This window comes from Phoenix dactylifera, chromosome 5 (genome assembly GCF_009389715.1).
Source record: "Phoenix dactylifera cultivar Barhee BC4 chromosome 5, palm_55x_up_171113_PBpolish2nd_filt_p, whole genome shotgun sequence".
In the NCBI taxonomy this organism is placed as follows: Eukaryota; Viridiplantae; Streptophyta; class Magnoliopsida; order Arecales; family Arecaceae; genus Phoenix; species Phoenix dactylifera.
Window position 1 is genome coordinate 12,616,801 of NC_052396.1, and position 13,457 is coordinate 12,630,257.

At 38.4% G+C, this 13,457-nt stretch overlaps 1 protein-coding gene across 1 annotated transcript; it reads right to left on the reverse strand.

Annotated features, from left to right (window-relative positions):
- Positions 1-10,462: 10,462 nt before the first annotated feature.
- LOC120110943 lies at positions 10,463-12,256 on the reverse strand. The gene has a single exon (XM_039126996.1). The coding sequence runs from the start codon at positions 12,254-12,256 to the stop codon at positions 10,463-10,465; it is 1,794 nt and encodes a 597-aa protein (XP_038982924.1).
- Positions 12,257-13,457: the final 1,201 nt, after the last annotated feature.

Below are 13,457 nucleotides of genomic sequence, written 5' to 3' on the forward strand. Positions count from 1 at the left end.
AGCATAAAAGACGCCGCATACCTATATAGCAAACCATACAAGTCTGTAATATGCTATAGACTATATCAAGTAATAATAATTTTTTTAAAAATATTATTTAATCAAGAACTTATCCAAATGATCCTTACAATAGTTCAAAAGTGACACAAATCAATATTTGCTAACTATTAACATAAGTCAAATAAAATATTCTAACTAGTCTAGCTAAAACTCCAATAACCAAAAGTATCTTCAAAAAAACTAGCGCACTCCATAAGTCCCGAGCAATTATGCATTCAGATCTAAAAAATAGAAAAAATATAATAATGAGCTATACTAGCCCATTAAGCAACATAACACTCCAAAGTATTGTCAAAGCAAGCCAAATAATTAGTTAAAAGCACAAATATTGACTAAAAAATAAATCATTTTCAAATAATGCATATTTTTTTTTGAAGTATACTATTGTTTTCATAAAAAAATACTAGAAACAAGATATCAGGCTATGGCCACGTAACCTAGTGGCATGGATCAGAGTACACAAAGTGCGAAATACCACTATTATTAACCACCGGTGGTATAGTATCCCAAATACTACTATTCTAGTCACCGGTGGTGCAATGTCGAAACCAGTTTCTCATAGATTACAAGTCGACAGGGCTAACAAATAATCTCCATTGGCGGAGCCAGATCATAGCAATGCTGAGAATGCATATATATATATATATAAACAAATTTTGCCAAGTCATATTTTTTAGATTTTATAACATAATACATAACATATTTTAAAATAATTACTATCACAATATTAATATGCGTGGCCCGTTTAACTAAGTATAAAATAGATATCATAATTAAATTTAATCAAATAATTATTATTTTATTAAAAATTTAGAAAATACATTTTGAAGTATTATGTTACTTATCTCTTCTTACTTTACAAATCTTACTTTAGTTAGATGGGTCAGGTACACCTATTTTAATATTATTAAAATATTATTATTTTATTATCATTTTAGAAGTCAAGGAAAGTCATAATTAAACATTACTGAAAAACGGCCTTATACACCCAAATCAAGTCGATTAGGTGATAGTACCTGATTACTCAGGTCGATCTGGGCAAGTACTTTCATCGAATCATGCTCGAACTATAATACAAATAGTTTAACAGAGATTGGAGGCGATCAAATCCAACATTATTAGCAAGGACTAAGGTAGGGGTTGGCACGCTGTCCGATGACCCAAGATTAGGATCCTTCACTGAGATCGAACCAAAAATCACTAAGAGTCATATTTGCGGGGTTTAGTCAACTCTAGAGAGAGAAAGTTCAGATATAGAGAGCAACTTTGTAGAGAGAGAAACATGAGGGAGAACAAGAGAGAGAAAGTGGAGAGAAAAAATAAGGAAGATAAAGAGAGAGGAGAGAGGAGAGAGAAAGAAAAGAGAGACTCTCTTCTTCTTCCCCGAAAAAGGGGAGAGTTGTCTCTCCTCTTCCAACAAATCTAGGGGGCAGCTTATGGTGGCTCAGCCCCATGCGAAGGTGGCCACGACAGCTTTTAACCATAGTCATTGTTGGCAATGGTGGCCAGCAATGGCAAAACTCGAAAGAAAAGGAGCCGAAATAGGGCTCCTTTGGAGGGAGAGAGAAGAAGAAAAAAAAAAGCCAATCTTGGTCTGGCAGCTCCTTTCGGTGACAAGTCGAAGAACATGATCAGAGAAGAAGCTCGAGATTGGTAGCTCAAACTCGGATGAACTCGAAGGAGAAGAGAGAAGATCTTAAATAACTGATGTCGGCCTTATCCGGCCAGTCTCCAGATCAGGATGAACTTTCGATATTCAACGCGATTGGGAGGGAGTCTTCATTGCGATCGGGAGGAAGAAGACTTCTAGATGGAGTCTTCCTCTCGATCTTCATGTGGGTCGCACGAGAGGCTTCGGCCCAAAAATGGCCAGGCCGATCAAGTGGATTGGGCCCAGTTCGAGGGTTTCACACTTCCCTAAAAGGTACTTGGTCGTATATATTCAAGAATTTGGCTATTTAGCTAACATGATGCACCATGAACATGGAGGTATGAGCTCCAATCCCATCCTTTCCAATATCAACATTATTCGAATCATGGTATGATTTCTTTCTTTGATTTTGCTTGAATGACACCCAATCACGATCTATACAATGACATGCCAGAAGACTAATTTTGAATGGATTCAAATTTCTCGTCAGATCCGAAAAAGAAAAGCTAAAACCAACCCTCCTTCATATGGCCAAACACGAATAGGACTAATTCCTCCACCATAAACATAAAGCTAGAAGACTCGGGAAAGGATCATCCTCATCTTAGATACAATTCTAGTATTCTACTCTTTAGGTCTTCTCATTCTACTTGTCTATTTTTCAAAATCTTATCTGACTTAAGTATTGGAGGGCCCCAACTAGATCAGCTTAGATGACCTTTAATTTCTTTTTCTCTCCTTTTTGTGTGTAGATCGGAGCCCTTCTTCTGAGAGCTAACCTATTGGCGATTGTCAGACCTTCACCAGCCTCAGATCGGATTTTGACAGCAACACTTTTCATAAAATAATAAGGTTTATTTTTCAATTATAGCTAATAATAAGATTATTGACATAATGCTTCCAACACATATTTGAATATCCAACTTGAGTTCAAAAAATATGACCTTTTTTTGATAAATTATAATAAAAAAGATAACACACATTAAGAGTAGCGCATTGGGATATTGATTAGTAGACTAACTTGGAACTGGTAGCCACTAACAATCTTGTTGTGAAAGTAGTTGTGAACCAGTTGATTGAAAAATTCCAAAATAAGCCAAGAAAACTAACTAGAAAACACATAATATCCCGCTAATATTGTAAGTAGTTAGCTAGATTTCGCCTAGTTAGTGAACCAAACAAGATTAAATTTAATATTTATCATGTCAATAAAATTTAATATAGGAGATTTTTTCAGCAAAATAATTGTAAAAGTACCTCACATTTATTGATTAAAAAAATAAGCTCTGGGAAGGACTGACAAGCACCCCATCAAAGATGAGACCAAAGAAATTACATTATGAAAAAATTGGGAAACTACCAATGCATACATCTATATATTCTGGGAATAATTCTCTAAGCCTTTTTGCAATGTCGAACACCCTTAATTTCATATTCGTTTTAATTAGTAGACACCTTTCCGTATTTGCACTCCATGGCACATATATGGTTGTTATCTACTTTATCAAAAAAGTGTGGGATCCATTCCTTTACCTCATGAAGAGGTTAGTCAAATTCAATCAGCCCATGCTCTTCATAGTGATTATCTTAATCAATTTTAAAACAGGCAATGTTTAACTATTTGATTTGTTTAATTTATTTTAATTTATTATAAGTCAAGCTAGATTATCAATTTAATGAAATGGTCAAATTTAGATATAAACTTGTGATATGATTAATAAAAAAACCACATGCGAATTGATAGATCTACCATGTGTCTGGTCCGATGTATATTTTGTTAGATCGGATCTAATTGCCACCGGCAATACTTTTAGAGAGTAGATGTGGGGAAATCTGTAATTTCGTCGGAGGTTGTCGGTAGCCGACGCCGTCCGCGTCCTTATCACGGAAATAGAGCGAGACCGGCAATGCGGTCGCTGTCACATGACCGGCATGTGATGTGGGCGAAGATTTGTCCGGGACTCCACATGGAATGGGCGCGACCCCGTGATAAAAAGAAAACAAGAACTCTGCTACGTGGAATAACGACGAATTGATCTACAAAACGGGTGGCAGCAATAATCATGTTACGCGTGTCATGCCACTAGTGAAGGAACCCACTGGGGAAGTTCTTGGGCCTTGTAGTGTATAAGTTTGCGTTAATAGTGTAGATTCGTCGGGGGGCCATAAAGTCCTCCCGCCACCCGACAACCTCATTACGCATCAGCCTGCGTTTAAATCTATTTATCCATCCATGATCCATCCTTCTCTCCCCCGCGTTAAGAAAAGATGGAAAGCCATTGCTTTTCTTCTATTTATTTAGTTCCTTTTGCTTTGCTTCTCGGTCAAACCTAGCTATAGTTGTTGGAGGGGACCGATTGGCCTCTTTTATTTGGGGCCCTATGGCTTATGGACCACCTTGGAATGACCTTACACAGAGTTCGTAGAACATTCTCTTGAAAGGGGATGTTAGCGCCTTTCCAACTACTGGGATCAGCTTGTTAAATTTTTCCGTCATTGACTGCTTGCTAAGTGCTGCCATTTCTAGCAGAACCCACTGCTTTGCATCTTCATCTTAAAACTTGCAATTATGTTGGGGTAAATGTGTATTTCCTCCCTATTGTACTTGTTACGGTATCTAGGTCTTCTTCGAGGACTTTTTGTATAATTGTCACTTGTTTTTTGGTATAGACTTTTTGTATTATTTGTTTCCTTCTATTCAAGTTGCAGGTTGGTCAAGTATTGTCTAGCTTGGCAAAAATAGGTTTCTCTGACTGTTACCTGCCGACGCAAGAAAGAAGCAACGGTAATTTGGTCATCGCGCCAAAATTTTCCGACGCTTCTTAGTAGTGTCGAGAGAAATCTGAATTAGACGACGCTCTCATAAGCGTCGTCGGAAGCCTATGGAAAAACGACGCTTATAAGCGTCATCATAGACCAAGCTTTGGCCTCCAACGACGTTTATAAGCATCGTAAGAGGCCAAAGCTAAGCCTACCATCAACGACGCTTATAAGCATCATTGGAGGCCATGGTGTAGCAATGACAATGCTTATATGCATCGTCGGACACTACAAATCTCCCACCCCCATCCCTAAATCTCCAACCCATCGGACACCACAAAATCCATTGTCCTCCAACCCCAGATGCCATCATCCACAAAATCCCCATTTCCTCCCTGCACGACCAAGCCTCTTCGTCGATCTCCACCTCCGCCCGTCCGCGGAGGTCTCCTTCTCCTCCCCCTCTCCCTCTCCGACGCCTTCTTCCCACAAAATCCCCATTTCCTCCCTAACCCAACCTCCATCTCCATCGAGCTCCGCCTCCGCCCATCTGCGGAGGTCTCCTTCTCCTCCTCCTGCTCAGGGGTGGCCTAATACATTTGGGGGCCTAAGGCGAACTCATTAGAAGAGGCTTTTTATATTATTATTTAAATAAATTTTTTTTAATAAGTATAAAAATATTTTAAAATTTTTATTTAAAAATAATTCGTCTAGCTTTTTGAGAAGCAAAATTACTAATTAAACTTTTATACTCAATATCCATTAAAATACTATTTTTAATCGATAATATAGCTAATACATTTAATCTTTCTTGTGACATAGTTGATCACAAATAAGATTTTATCAACTTTAATTTTGAAAAACTTCTTTCAGCAGAAGCAACTGTTACAGGTATTATTAATAATATCCTATATGCAATGCATGCATTTGGAAAAAAATCTATCTTTTATAAAACTTAAAATATCAATAGGGATACTAGTTTTTGTTTGTAAAAATTCTTTTAAAATTTTTAACTCTGAAAACAGATCAATACCATCAATATCAGAATATTCACTATGCTTTAAAAAGTTTTCAAAATTAAGATAACACTTTTTCAAATCATCTTCATTCAAAGATTTTAACTTTCTAAAATTAAACAAAAAACCAAAAATATTTTCATATATGGTAAATTGTTCAAACCTATTTTGAATTGAAGAAATAGCTTGATCTACTATATATAAAAAGTAATCAATTCTAAAAGATGCTTTAGCTGATCTTGTTATCTCATCATCATTATTTTCATCAAAATATTTTTTTCTACGGATCACACGTTTTTTACGAAATATAGGTTCTATTTCCATTTCATTTGCAATTTTTTTAGATGAATTCAAAACATTCATGAATCTATTTTTCCTATAACTTTTTAAATAAGAAAGAAGACCTTTTAATTGATCTATAGCAACATCAATATGCATGTCTTCAGATTGTAAAATCTTACTAACTGAGTTAACAGCAAACAATATATCGTGCCAAATATTTATGCCTAATAAGAATTCAAAATTTTCAATCTCATATGTAGCTAAACATGTGGCTTCACACTTTATTTTAAGATCTTCACTAATTTTCGCTAATTGAACTAAGGCATTTCTTATTTTAGGAGCTTGGTTTTTAATTGCTTTGACACTTTTAATACGACTTTCCCAACGTGTTTGTGACAAGCATTTAAGAGTCAATGTGGATATATTATTTTGTAAAATTTTTTATCGTTTTGTAGAAGAAGATAATAAGGTATAAATTTGTTGTATCACTTCAAAAAAAGATATAGCCTTAGGATATGAGTTAGCAATATCACATAATACTAAATTCAAGTTATGATATCTACATGGTATGTAAAACGCTCTAGGATTTATATCTAATAATCTTTTTTATACACCTTGATGTTTTTCTTTCATATTAGATCCATTGTCATACTCTTGTGTCCTCTTATATCATTAATCTCAAGTTTATATTTTTCTATTATATTTATAAGTTCATTAAAAAGGCCCTTTCCAGATGTATCATCTACTTCTAAAAATTCTAAAAAATATTCTTCTACTTTTATTGGACTTGTTGAAGTATCTACACATCTTAAAACTAGGGTCATTTGATCCTGATGGCTTGCATCAGGAGCGCAATCAAGTATTACAGAAAAGTATTTTGCTTCTTTAATCTTTTTAATTATTATAGCTTTAATTTCATATGTGATGCGGGATGAATGCGAGGGATTTAAACATAAGGATTATCAGTAAGTTATGTTGATTAACTAGCCTAATAGCAGCAGGAAATTCAGTCACATATGGGATAAGAAAACATTAACATGAGCATAGTAATTTCAAGACTAGTTACCCGCATGTACTAATTCATTTAGGACTTAGAAGAATGGACCGTTGTGGTTGAGAAACCACTTGATTAGGACACTTCCTTCAATAAATCAGACCTAGAGTTGAGGTTTACCAAACATTGAACTTCTGGATTTTTTTTGGAGGAGGATCCTTGATCTCACTCTTGAAGGTTGATGATTGGATGACCAAGCTTCATCTTCCGTTGCAACAGGGCCCTTTTGCTATTGGTTTGGAAGGATAATTGACCCAATGACATGGAGTACTTTAAGGACCTGCAAAGAAACAGGGATTAGAACTTTGGCGTGAGAGGGGAATGGAAATCACAAAAGAAAAAGGAGGCGAGAGGAGGTAGGGCAATGGTGGATGTGGTAGTGGCTTTAGGGCCTCACGCCCAACTTGGAACAAGGGCCTCACGCCCAACCTTCTCTCAAGGTGACGAAGCAAGATTGCTAAGAAAGAAAGAAGCACTTTTTATTCATTCATCAATTGAAATTACAAGATATCATGAGGAGGTATTTATAGACTTTCCTCATGATTTGAAATTTAAACACATAATGAATGGCGCTCCACATTTGAAGGCTTGGTTGCTAGAGAAAAGGAAAGAAAGTTGGCCGGCTTTAAGGGGGAGGATTTGAAAAGTTGTTGGCTCCCATTTGAAATTTTCTTGCATTTAAATTGTGGCCGACTTCTTGGACTTTGAATTTGGGTGACGTGTCAACTTGTATGAGGTGGCATGGTGATTGGTTCTTCTGATGAGGTGGCATGACGTTGCATTGGTTTCTTTGATGAGATGATGTGGTCGGCTCCTTATGCTTGACTTCATCCTGGTTGGCGTGCTTCCATTGGTTGGAGTGGTGGTGAGGTGGCCAGCTGATGTTGATGTGGATGCCGAGGTGGTGCTCCAAGGGTGTGCAAAGGTGGTGGTAGAAACATGCAATATGTCCTGACTTGGCTTGCTTTCTGACTTATTGAGGCTTGCTTTCTGACTTATTGAATTTATTTATAGGACTCGATCAAAGCCACAGTAACCTTGAGTTAATTGATTGGAGTCTTTTCTGGATTCTGGTGTCCGCACCAATTCTCCCAGGGTGGGAAGAATTCGACTCTGTCGAACAGGGGTTGGTTTGGCTGTGGTACTTTTCTAGGAGATCTGGGTTGAGTCTCTGTAGGTCCTCTCGAGTAATCCATGAATCATCAGATTTTGGTCGACCCTCCCAGTGAACCAAATAGCGTTGGTACCCTTTGTTCTGGGTGGTGATAGCTTGATCATCCAAAACATGTTCAACCCTATCTCTCGATTCTGGAAATGTGGCTGGAGGGCACTCAGGTGTGGGTTCACTCTCAATGGGAGCATGATCAAAAGGCTCACTAGGTATCAATGTTGGTCCCTTATACTCTATAAGGTCTGAGATGTTGAAGGTCGAGCTAATACCAAAATCAAGGGGTAAGTCAACCACATAAGCGTTAGCTTCAATTTTCTTTAATATCCTAAATGGACCTGCACTGCGGGCATGCAATTTTTTCATAGTTCCCGGGGGAAACCTTTCAGGTTTTAGTCTAATCATTACATAGTCTCCTTCAATGAATTTCTTAGCCCGTTTGTGACGATTAGCTGCTTGCGCATAAGCTTTGTTACTCATGTCAATTTTCTTACTGATTTCATTATGTAAATCCCTGACATGTTGTGCATATGATTCTACTGTCTCTGAGACTCGTGCATGTGAGGGTAATGGAATAAGATCTACAGGTTTCCTAGGTTTATATCCATGGACAATCTCAAAGGGACTCTTTCCTGTGGATCTATTGACTGAGCTGTTATAAGCGAATTCAGCACGTGATAATAGGAGATCCCAGTTTCCTAGGTTGTCACCGACAAGGCATCTCAATAAGTTCCCTAGACTCCGATTAACGACTTCGGTCTGACTATCAGTTTGAGGGTGGTAGGCAGTGGAGAATTTGAATTGGAACTCTTGATGGCAGTACCGCTCAACTACGAGATGCTTGAAATGACCCATTTATCTACGGCACTGATGGATTAGGATTTATTATTGCATTTGTGGTTCTGGGTTCAACCTACTTAAGCTGCAAAAGGGTCTTCTAGAAATAGCTAGTGAACTTAACGTCTCTATCTGATACGATGGTCTTGGGTAAACCATGTAGCCTAACCACTTCATTTAGAAAAAGTTTAGCTATTTTTGAGGCATCATAAGTCTGGGAACAAGGTATGAAATGTGCCATTTTGGAGAATCGGTCTACCACGACATATACTGAATCATGTTTTCTCAGGGTTTTGGGTAATCCTAACACAAAGTCCATGCTAATATCTTGCCAAGGGCATTCGGGGACTGGTAGGGGAGAGTATAGACCGGTGTTTTGTCGTTGTTGCTTTGCTGTGGTGCAGGTTCGACATCGGGCTACTATTTGGGCAACGTTTTTCTTTAGACCTGGCCAAAAGAACTGGTCTTCAACTTCTAAGATGGTTTTGTTCCTACCAAAATGACCAGCTAGGCCTCCTGCGTGGATTTCCCAAACTAGAAAGTCTCGGGTGGAGGTACGGGGAATGCACAACTTATTTCCTTTGAAGAGGAATCCGTCGTGAATGGTAAAATCGGGAAATTGGCTCGAGGGTCCTTGACGGATTGATTGGTAGGTTTCCTTAAAGTCGGGGCAATGTTCATACTCCTCCTTGAGCCTTTCAAAACCTATGACTTCGGTACTAACAGAAGTGAGGAGCATAGATCGTCTACTAAGGGCGTCGGCAATACGATTTTCTTTTCCAGCCTTTTGTTTCAGGACGAAGTCCTGGATGTACTCTACCCATTTCGCATGTCTAGGGTTCAACTTTTTCTGAGAGTTGAGAAAACGTAGGGCTTCATGATCGGAGTATAGGACAAACTCTAGTGGCAGAAGGTAGTGTCTCCAGTACCTTAGGGCTTGGACCACTGCATACAACTCTCTATCGTAGGTAGAATACCTTAGCTTGGCGTCGTTTAATTTCTCACTAAAGAATGCTACTGGGTAGTTTTCCTGACTTAGAACGCCTCCAATCCCGACTCCTGATGCATCACAGGCAACCTCGAAAACTTTGGAAAAGTCGGGTAATCTCAATATAGGTGCTTGTGTCATCTTGTCCTTAATCTCTCTAAAGGCCTTTTCAGCTGCCTTGGTCCACTCAAAATTTCCTCTCTTAAGGCAATCAGTAATGGGGGCGACAATTGTGCTGAATCCTCTAATGAATCTCCTGTAGAATGTGGCTACACCATGAAAGCTACGAACGTCATGAATGTTTTTGGGTACTGGCCACTCGATTATGGATTTGACTTTTTCGGGATCGGCAGATACTCCTTCAGTGGTCACGACAAATCCTAAAAAGATAGTCCTATGTGTCATGAATTCACATTTCTTTCGATTAGCATAGAGGCTATCTTGTCTAAGTGATTGACAAACTTGTCTAAGGTGATTTAAGTGGTCATCTTTTGTTTTGCTATATATGAGAATGTCATCGAAATAGACCACTACAAACTTTCCAATGAATGTCCTTAAAACTTGGGTCATGATCCTCATAAAGGTACTAGGTGCGTTGGATAAACCGAAAGGCATCACTACCCATTCAAATAAGCCGTCCTTAGTCTTAAAGGCGGTTTTCCATTCGCCTAACTCTTACTTGATGATAGCCACTCTTAAGATCGATTTTGGAGAATACCGTGGCTCCGGCCATCATATCTAACATGTCGTCTAGACGGAAAATAGGAAAACGGTATTTGACGGTAATCTTATTGATGGCACGACTATCTACACACATTCTCCAAGTGCCATCTTTCTTAGGGGTCAGAAGGGCAGGTACTGCACAAGGACTTAAACTCTCCCTAATGAACCCTTTCCTAAGTAACTCGCCAACTTGCTTTTGCAATTCTTGGTGCTCTGAAGGATTCATCCTATAATGGGGTAGATTGGGCAAGGTGGCTCCTGGAACTAGGTCTATGGCATGCTGAATGTCCCTTAAAGGTGGTAGGTTGTCAGGAAGATCTTTAGGAAATATATCTTTGAACTCCTCTAAGATTTCAACCACTTCTTGAGGGTGTGCTACTGGGGTTTGGTCCAGGCTCTCCTTAACAGCCAACATCCAAATGGGTGAACCTTCATTGATCTCTTGCTCTAATTCCTTAGCATTGATTAGGTTCAATCCAGGTTTCTTTTCCTTCAGACTACTACTAGCTCCCCTCTTAATGTTGTCCTTAGGTGGGGTAGGGTGAACTACAATTTTCTTTCCATTATGATTGAAGGAACATGAATTTGATCGTCCAAACAGGGTAGCATCATGATCGTATAGCCATGGTCTGCCTAGGATAATGCTACTTACTCCCATAGGAAGGACATCACACCATACCTTCTCCTGATAGGATTGGAATTGTATCTGGACTTGGCATCTAAGTTTAATGGGTATTGAGGTCGAATTTATCCAAGATACCTTATAGGGATCGGGATGGGGTATGGTAGGCAACCCTAAACTCTTGATGGTGTTGGTTGATATGGCATTGACACAGCTTCCACTATCTAAGATGATTTTGCAGGCTTTTTCTCCTATTTTGATAAAGGTTTGTAGGATGTTGGTCCTACACCAATCTTCTTGTTCTTTAGCCTGGGTCAATATACATCTCACAACTCCTAGAAATTCAGACGTCTCAATGATTTCTTCCTCTTCTTCATATTCATCTACCAAATTGGTCTCTGCTTCGTAGACTTCTTCTCCATAATTCTCTAGGGTCTCAGGATCTTCTTCTTCTACTTCTCCTATGTGTAACGCTCTAGTGGGGCATTGGCTTGCATAATGTCCTATTTTATGACACCTAAAACAAGGGACATTATTTTCCTTTCTACCTTCAGGGGCTTTTCCTTTGTCGTCCCTACGAGCCTGTGGAGTGATAGGATTGGGTCTGTGTGATGGGTTTGAACTTGGGTTTGGCCTGCTTCCAGGGTTGCTAATCCTATTGGGTTCAGGTCGTCGAAAAATGGGTCCCCTCTGGAATCGTTCGCAGTCTCTGGCAATCTGGTAGGCTTGGTCTAAATCATGAATTTCCCTTAAGAACAATTCCCTTTGAATGTCCTCCTTAAGACCAGCTCTAAACCTAGATAGGGTTACGGCTTCTGACTCGACTATGTTGCACCTCATAGCGAACTCATCAAATTTGGCAATGTACTCAGATACAGTTTTCCCTCCTTGATTTAATCTTTGCCATTGATCTAGTAACCTCTGTTCGTAGGATAATGGGACGTATTTCTCTCTTAGCTTAATTTTCATCTGTCTCCATGTATTGATAGGTAGTTCTTCTCTTTGCCTAGTGATCCTCTCAATATTTCTCCAGTATAACCTTGCATGTCGTGTCAACCTAAGCTTGGCAAATTTGAATTTTCTTTCTTCCGACATTTCATACCACTCAAAATATTGATCCATGTCATTTTCCCAATCAATGTATACCTTAGGGTCTAGACTTCCTTCGAAGGAGGGTGCATCAAGTCTGATACTCCTAAGGGCTCGTTCATCCTGGTCTACATGATCCTGATGTGGTCGTCGTTGATTATGTTCAGGAGTGAAAAGGTGGCGATGGGGTTGGGGTGTCAATTCAGGTTCCACGTGGGTATGTTGATTTTCCTCTAGGGTTCCTAGCCTCTCCTCAACTTGATCAAACCTATTGTTCAATTGTTTGAACTGCTCAGTCATAGTCCTTAGGATGGTCTCAAGATTGGGGTCCATGGCTTCAATGGGTTGTGTATGTGATGGGTTGTAGGGTGATTCTGATCTAGTTGTCATACAAGGCTCAAGACAAAACAAAATGACTAGCCTATGCTAGGGTTTGCTAAATCTAAATCAAAGACTTATCTAATCAAAATTGGTTCACCACTTGCCCAGGCCAGTTGGACCAAGAGTTCGTGTAACCGCCATTAACCATACTTAGCTGACACCAACCGCTTAACGGGGCTGGGCAGATAAGATGGTAGCCACGACCCTGATCGGAACTTTTCTAGACAGCAAGGAATTAGCCAAATTCAATTAGCCTAAAGACTCGTTGTGGTTTCTAAGTTAAGTTGGCTAGTTGAGTTTTAAATTAGGCTTAGGTTCTAGATTTATGAGGGTGGTTGTTTTGGGCTAAGGAAAGGTGATGAAATTCTTCCCTTATGTTGCAATTAGAGTGCCCTTAATATGATTTATGATGGATGCAACTATTTTAAATGTCCACACAAGTTGAGATTTAAAATTTCAAATTTCAAATTTCGAATTTAAACTTTTGAATTTTGAATTTCAGATTTGAATTTTAGTTTTCAGCTTTTGAATTTCAAATTTCAAATTTCAAGTTTAAATTTCAAATTTAAATTTTGAATCTCAAATTTTTTTGGTTTCAATTTAAGTTCCCATTTTTAATTTTGAAATTTGAATTTCAAATTTAGATTTCAGATCTAATATTTCAAAATTTTAAGTTTTGAAATTCGAATGCAAAAGTCATATTGGAAATTTCAGATTTGGAGCCCAAACCTAGAATTTCAAATTTACTTTGAAATTATTAACTTCAAATCCTAAATTTGTGAAGATCAGATCTCAACTTTAATAACTAAAATTCAGAATTAAAATT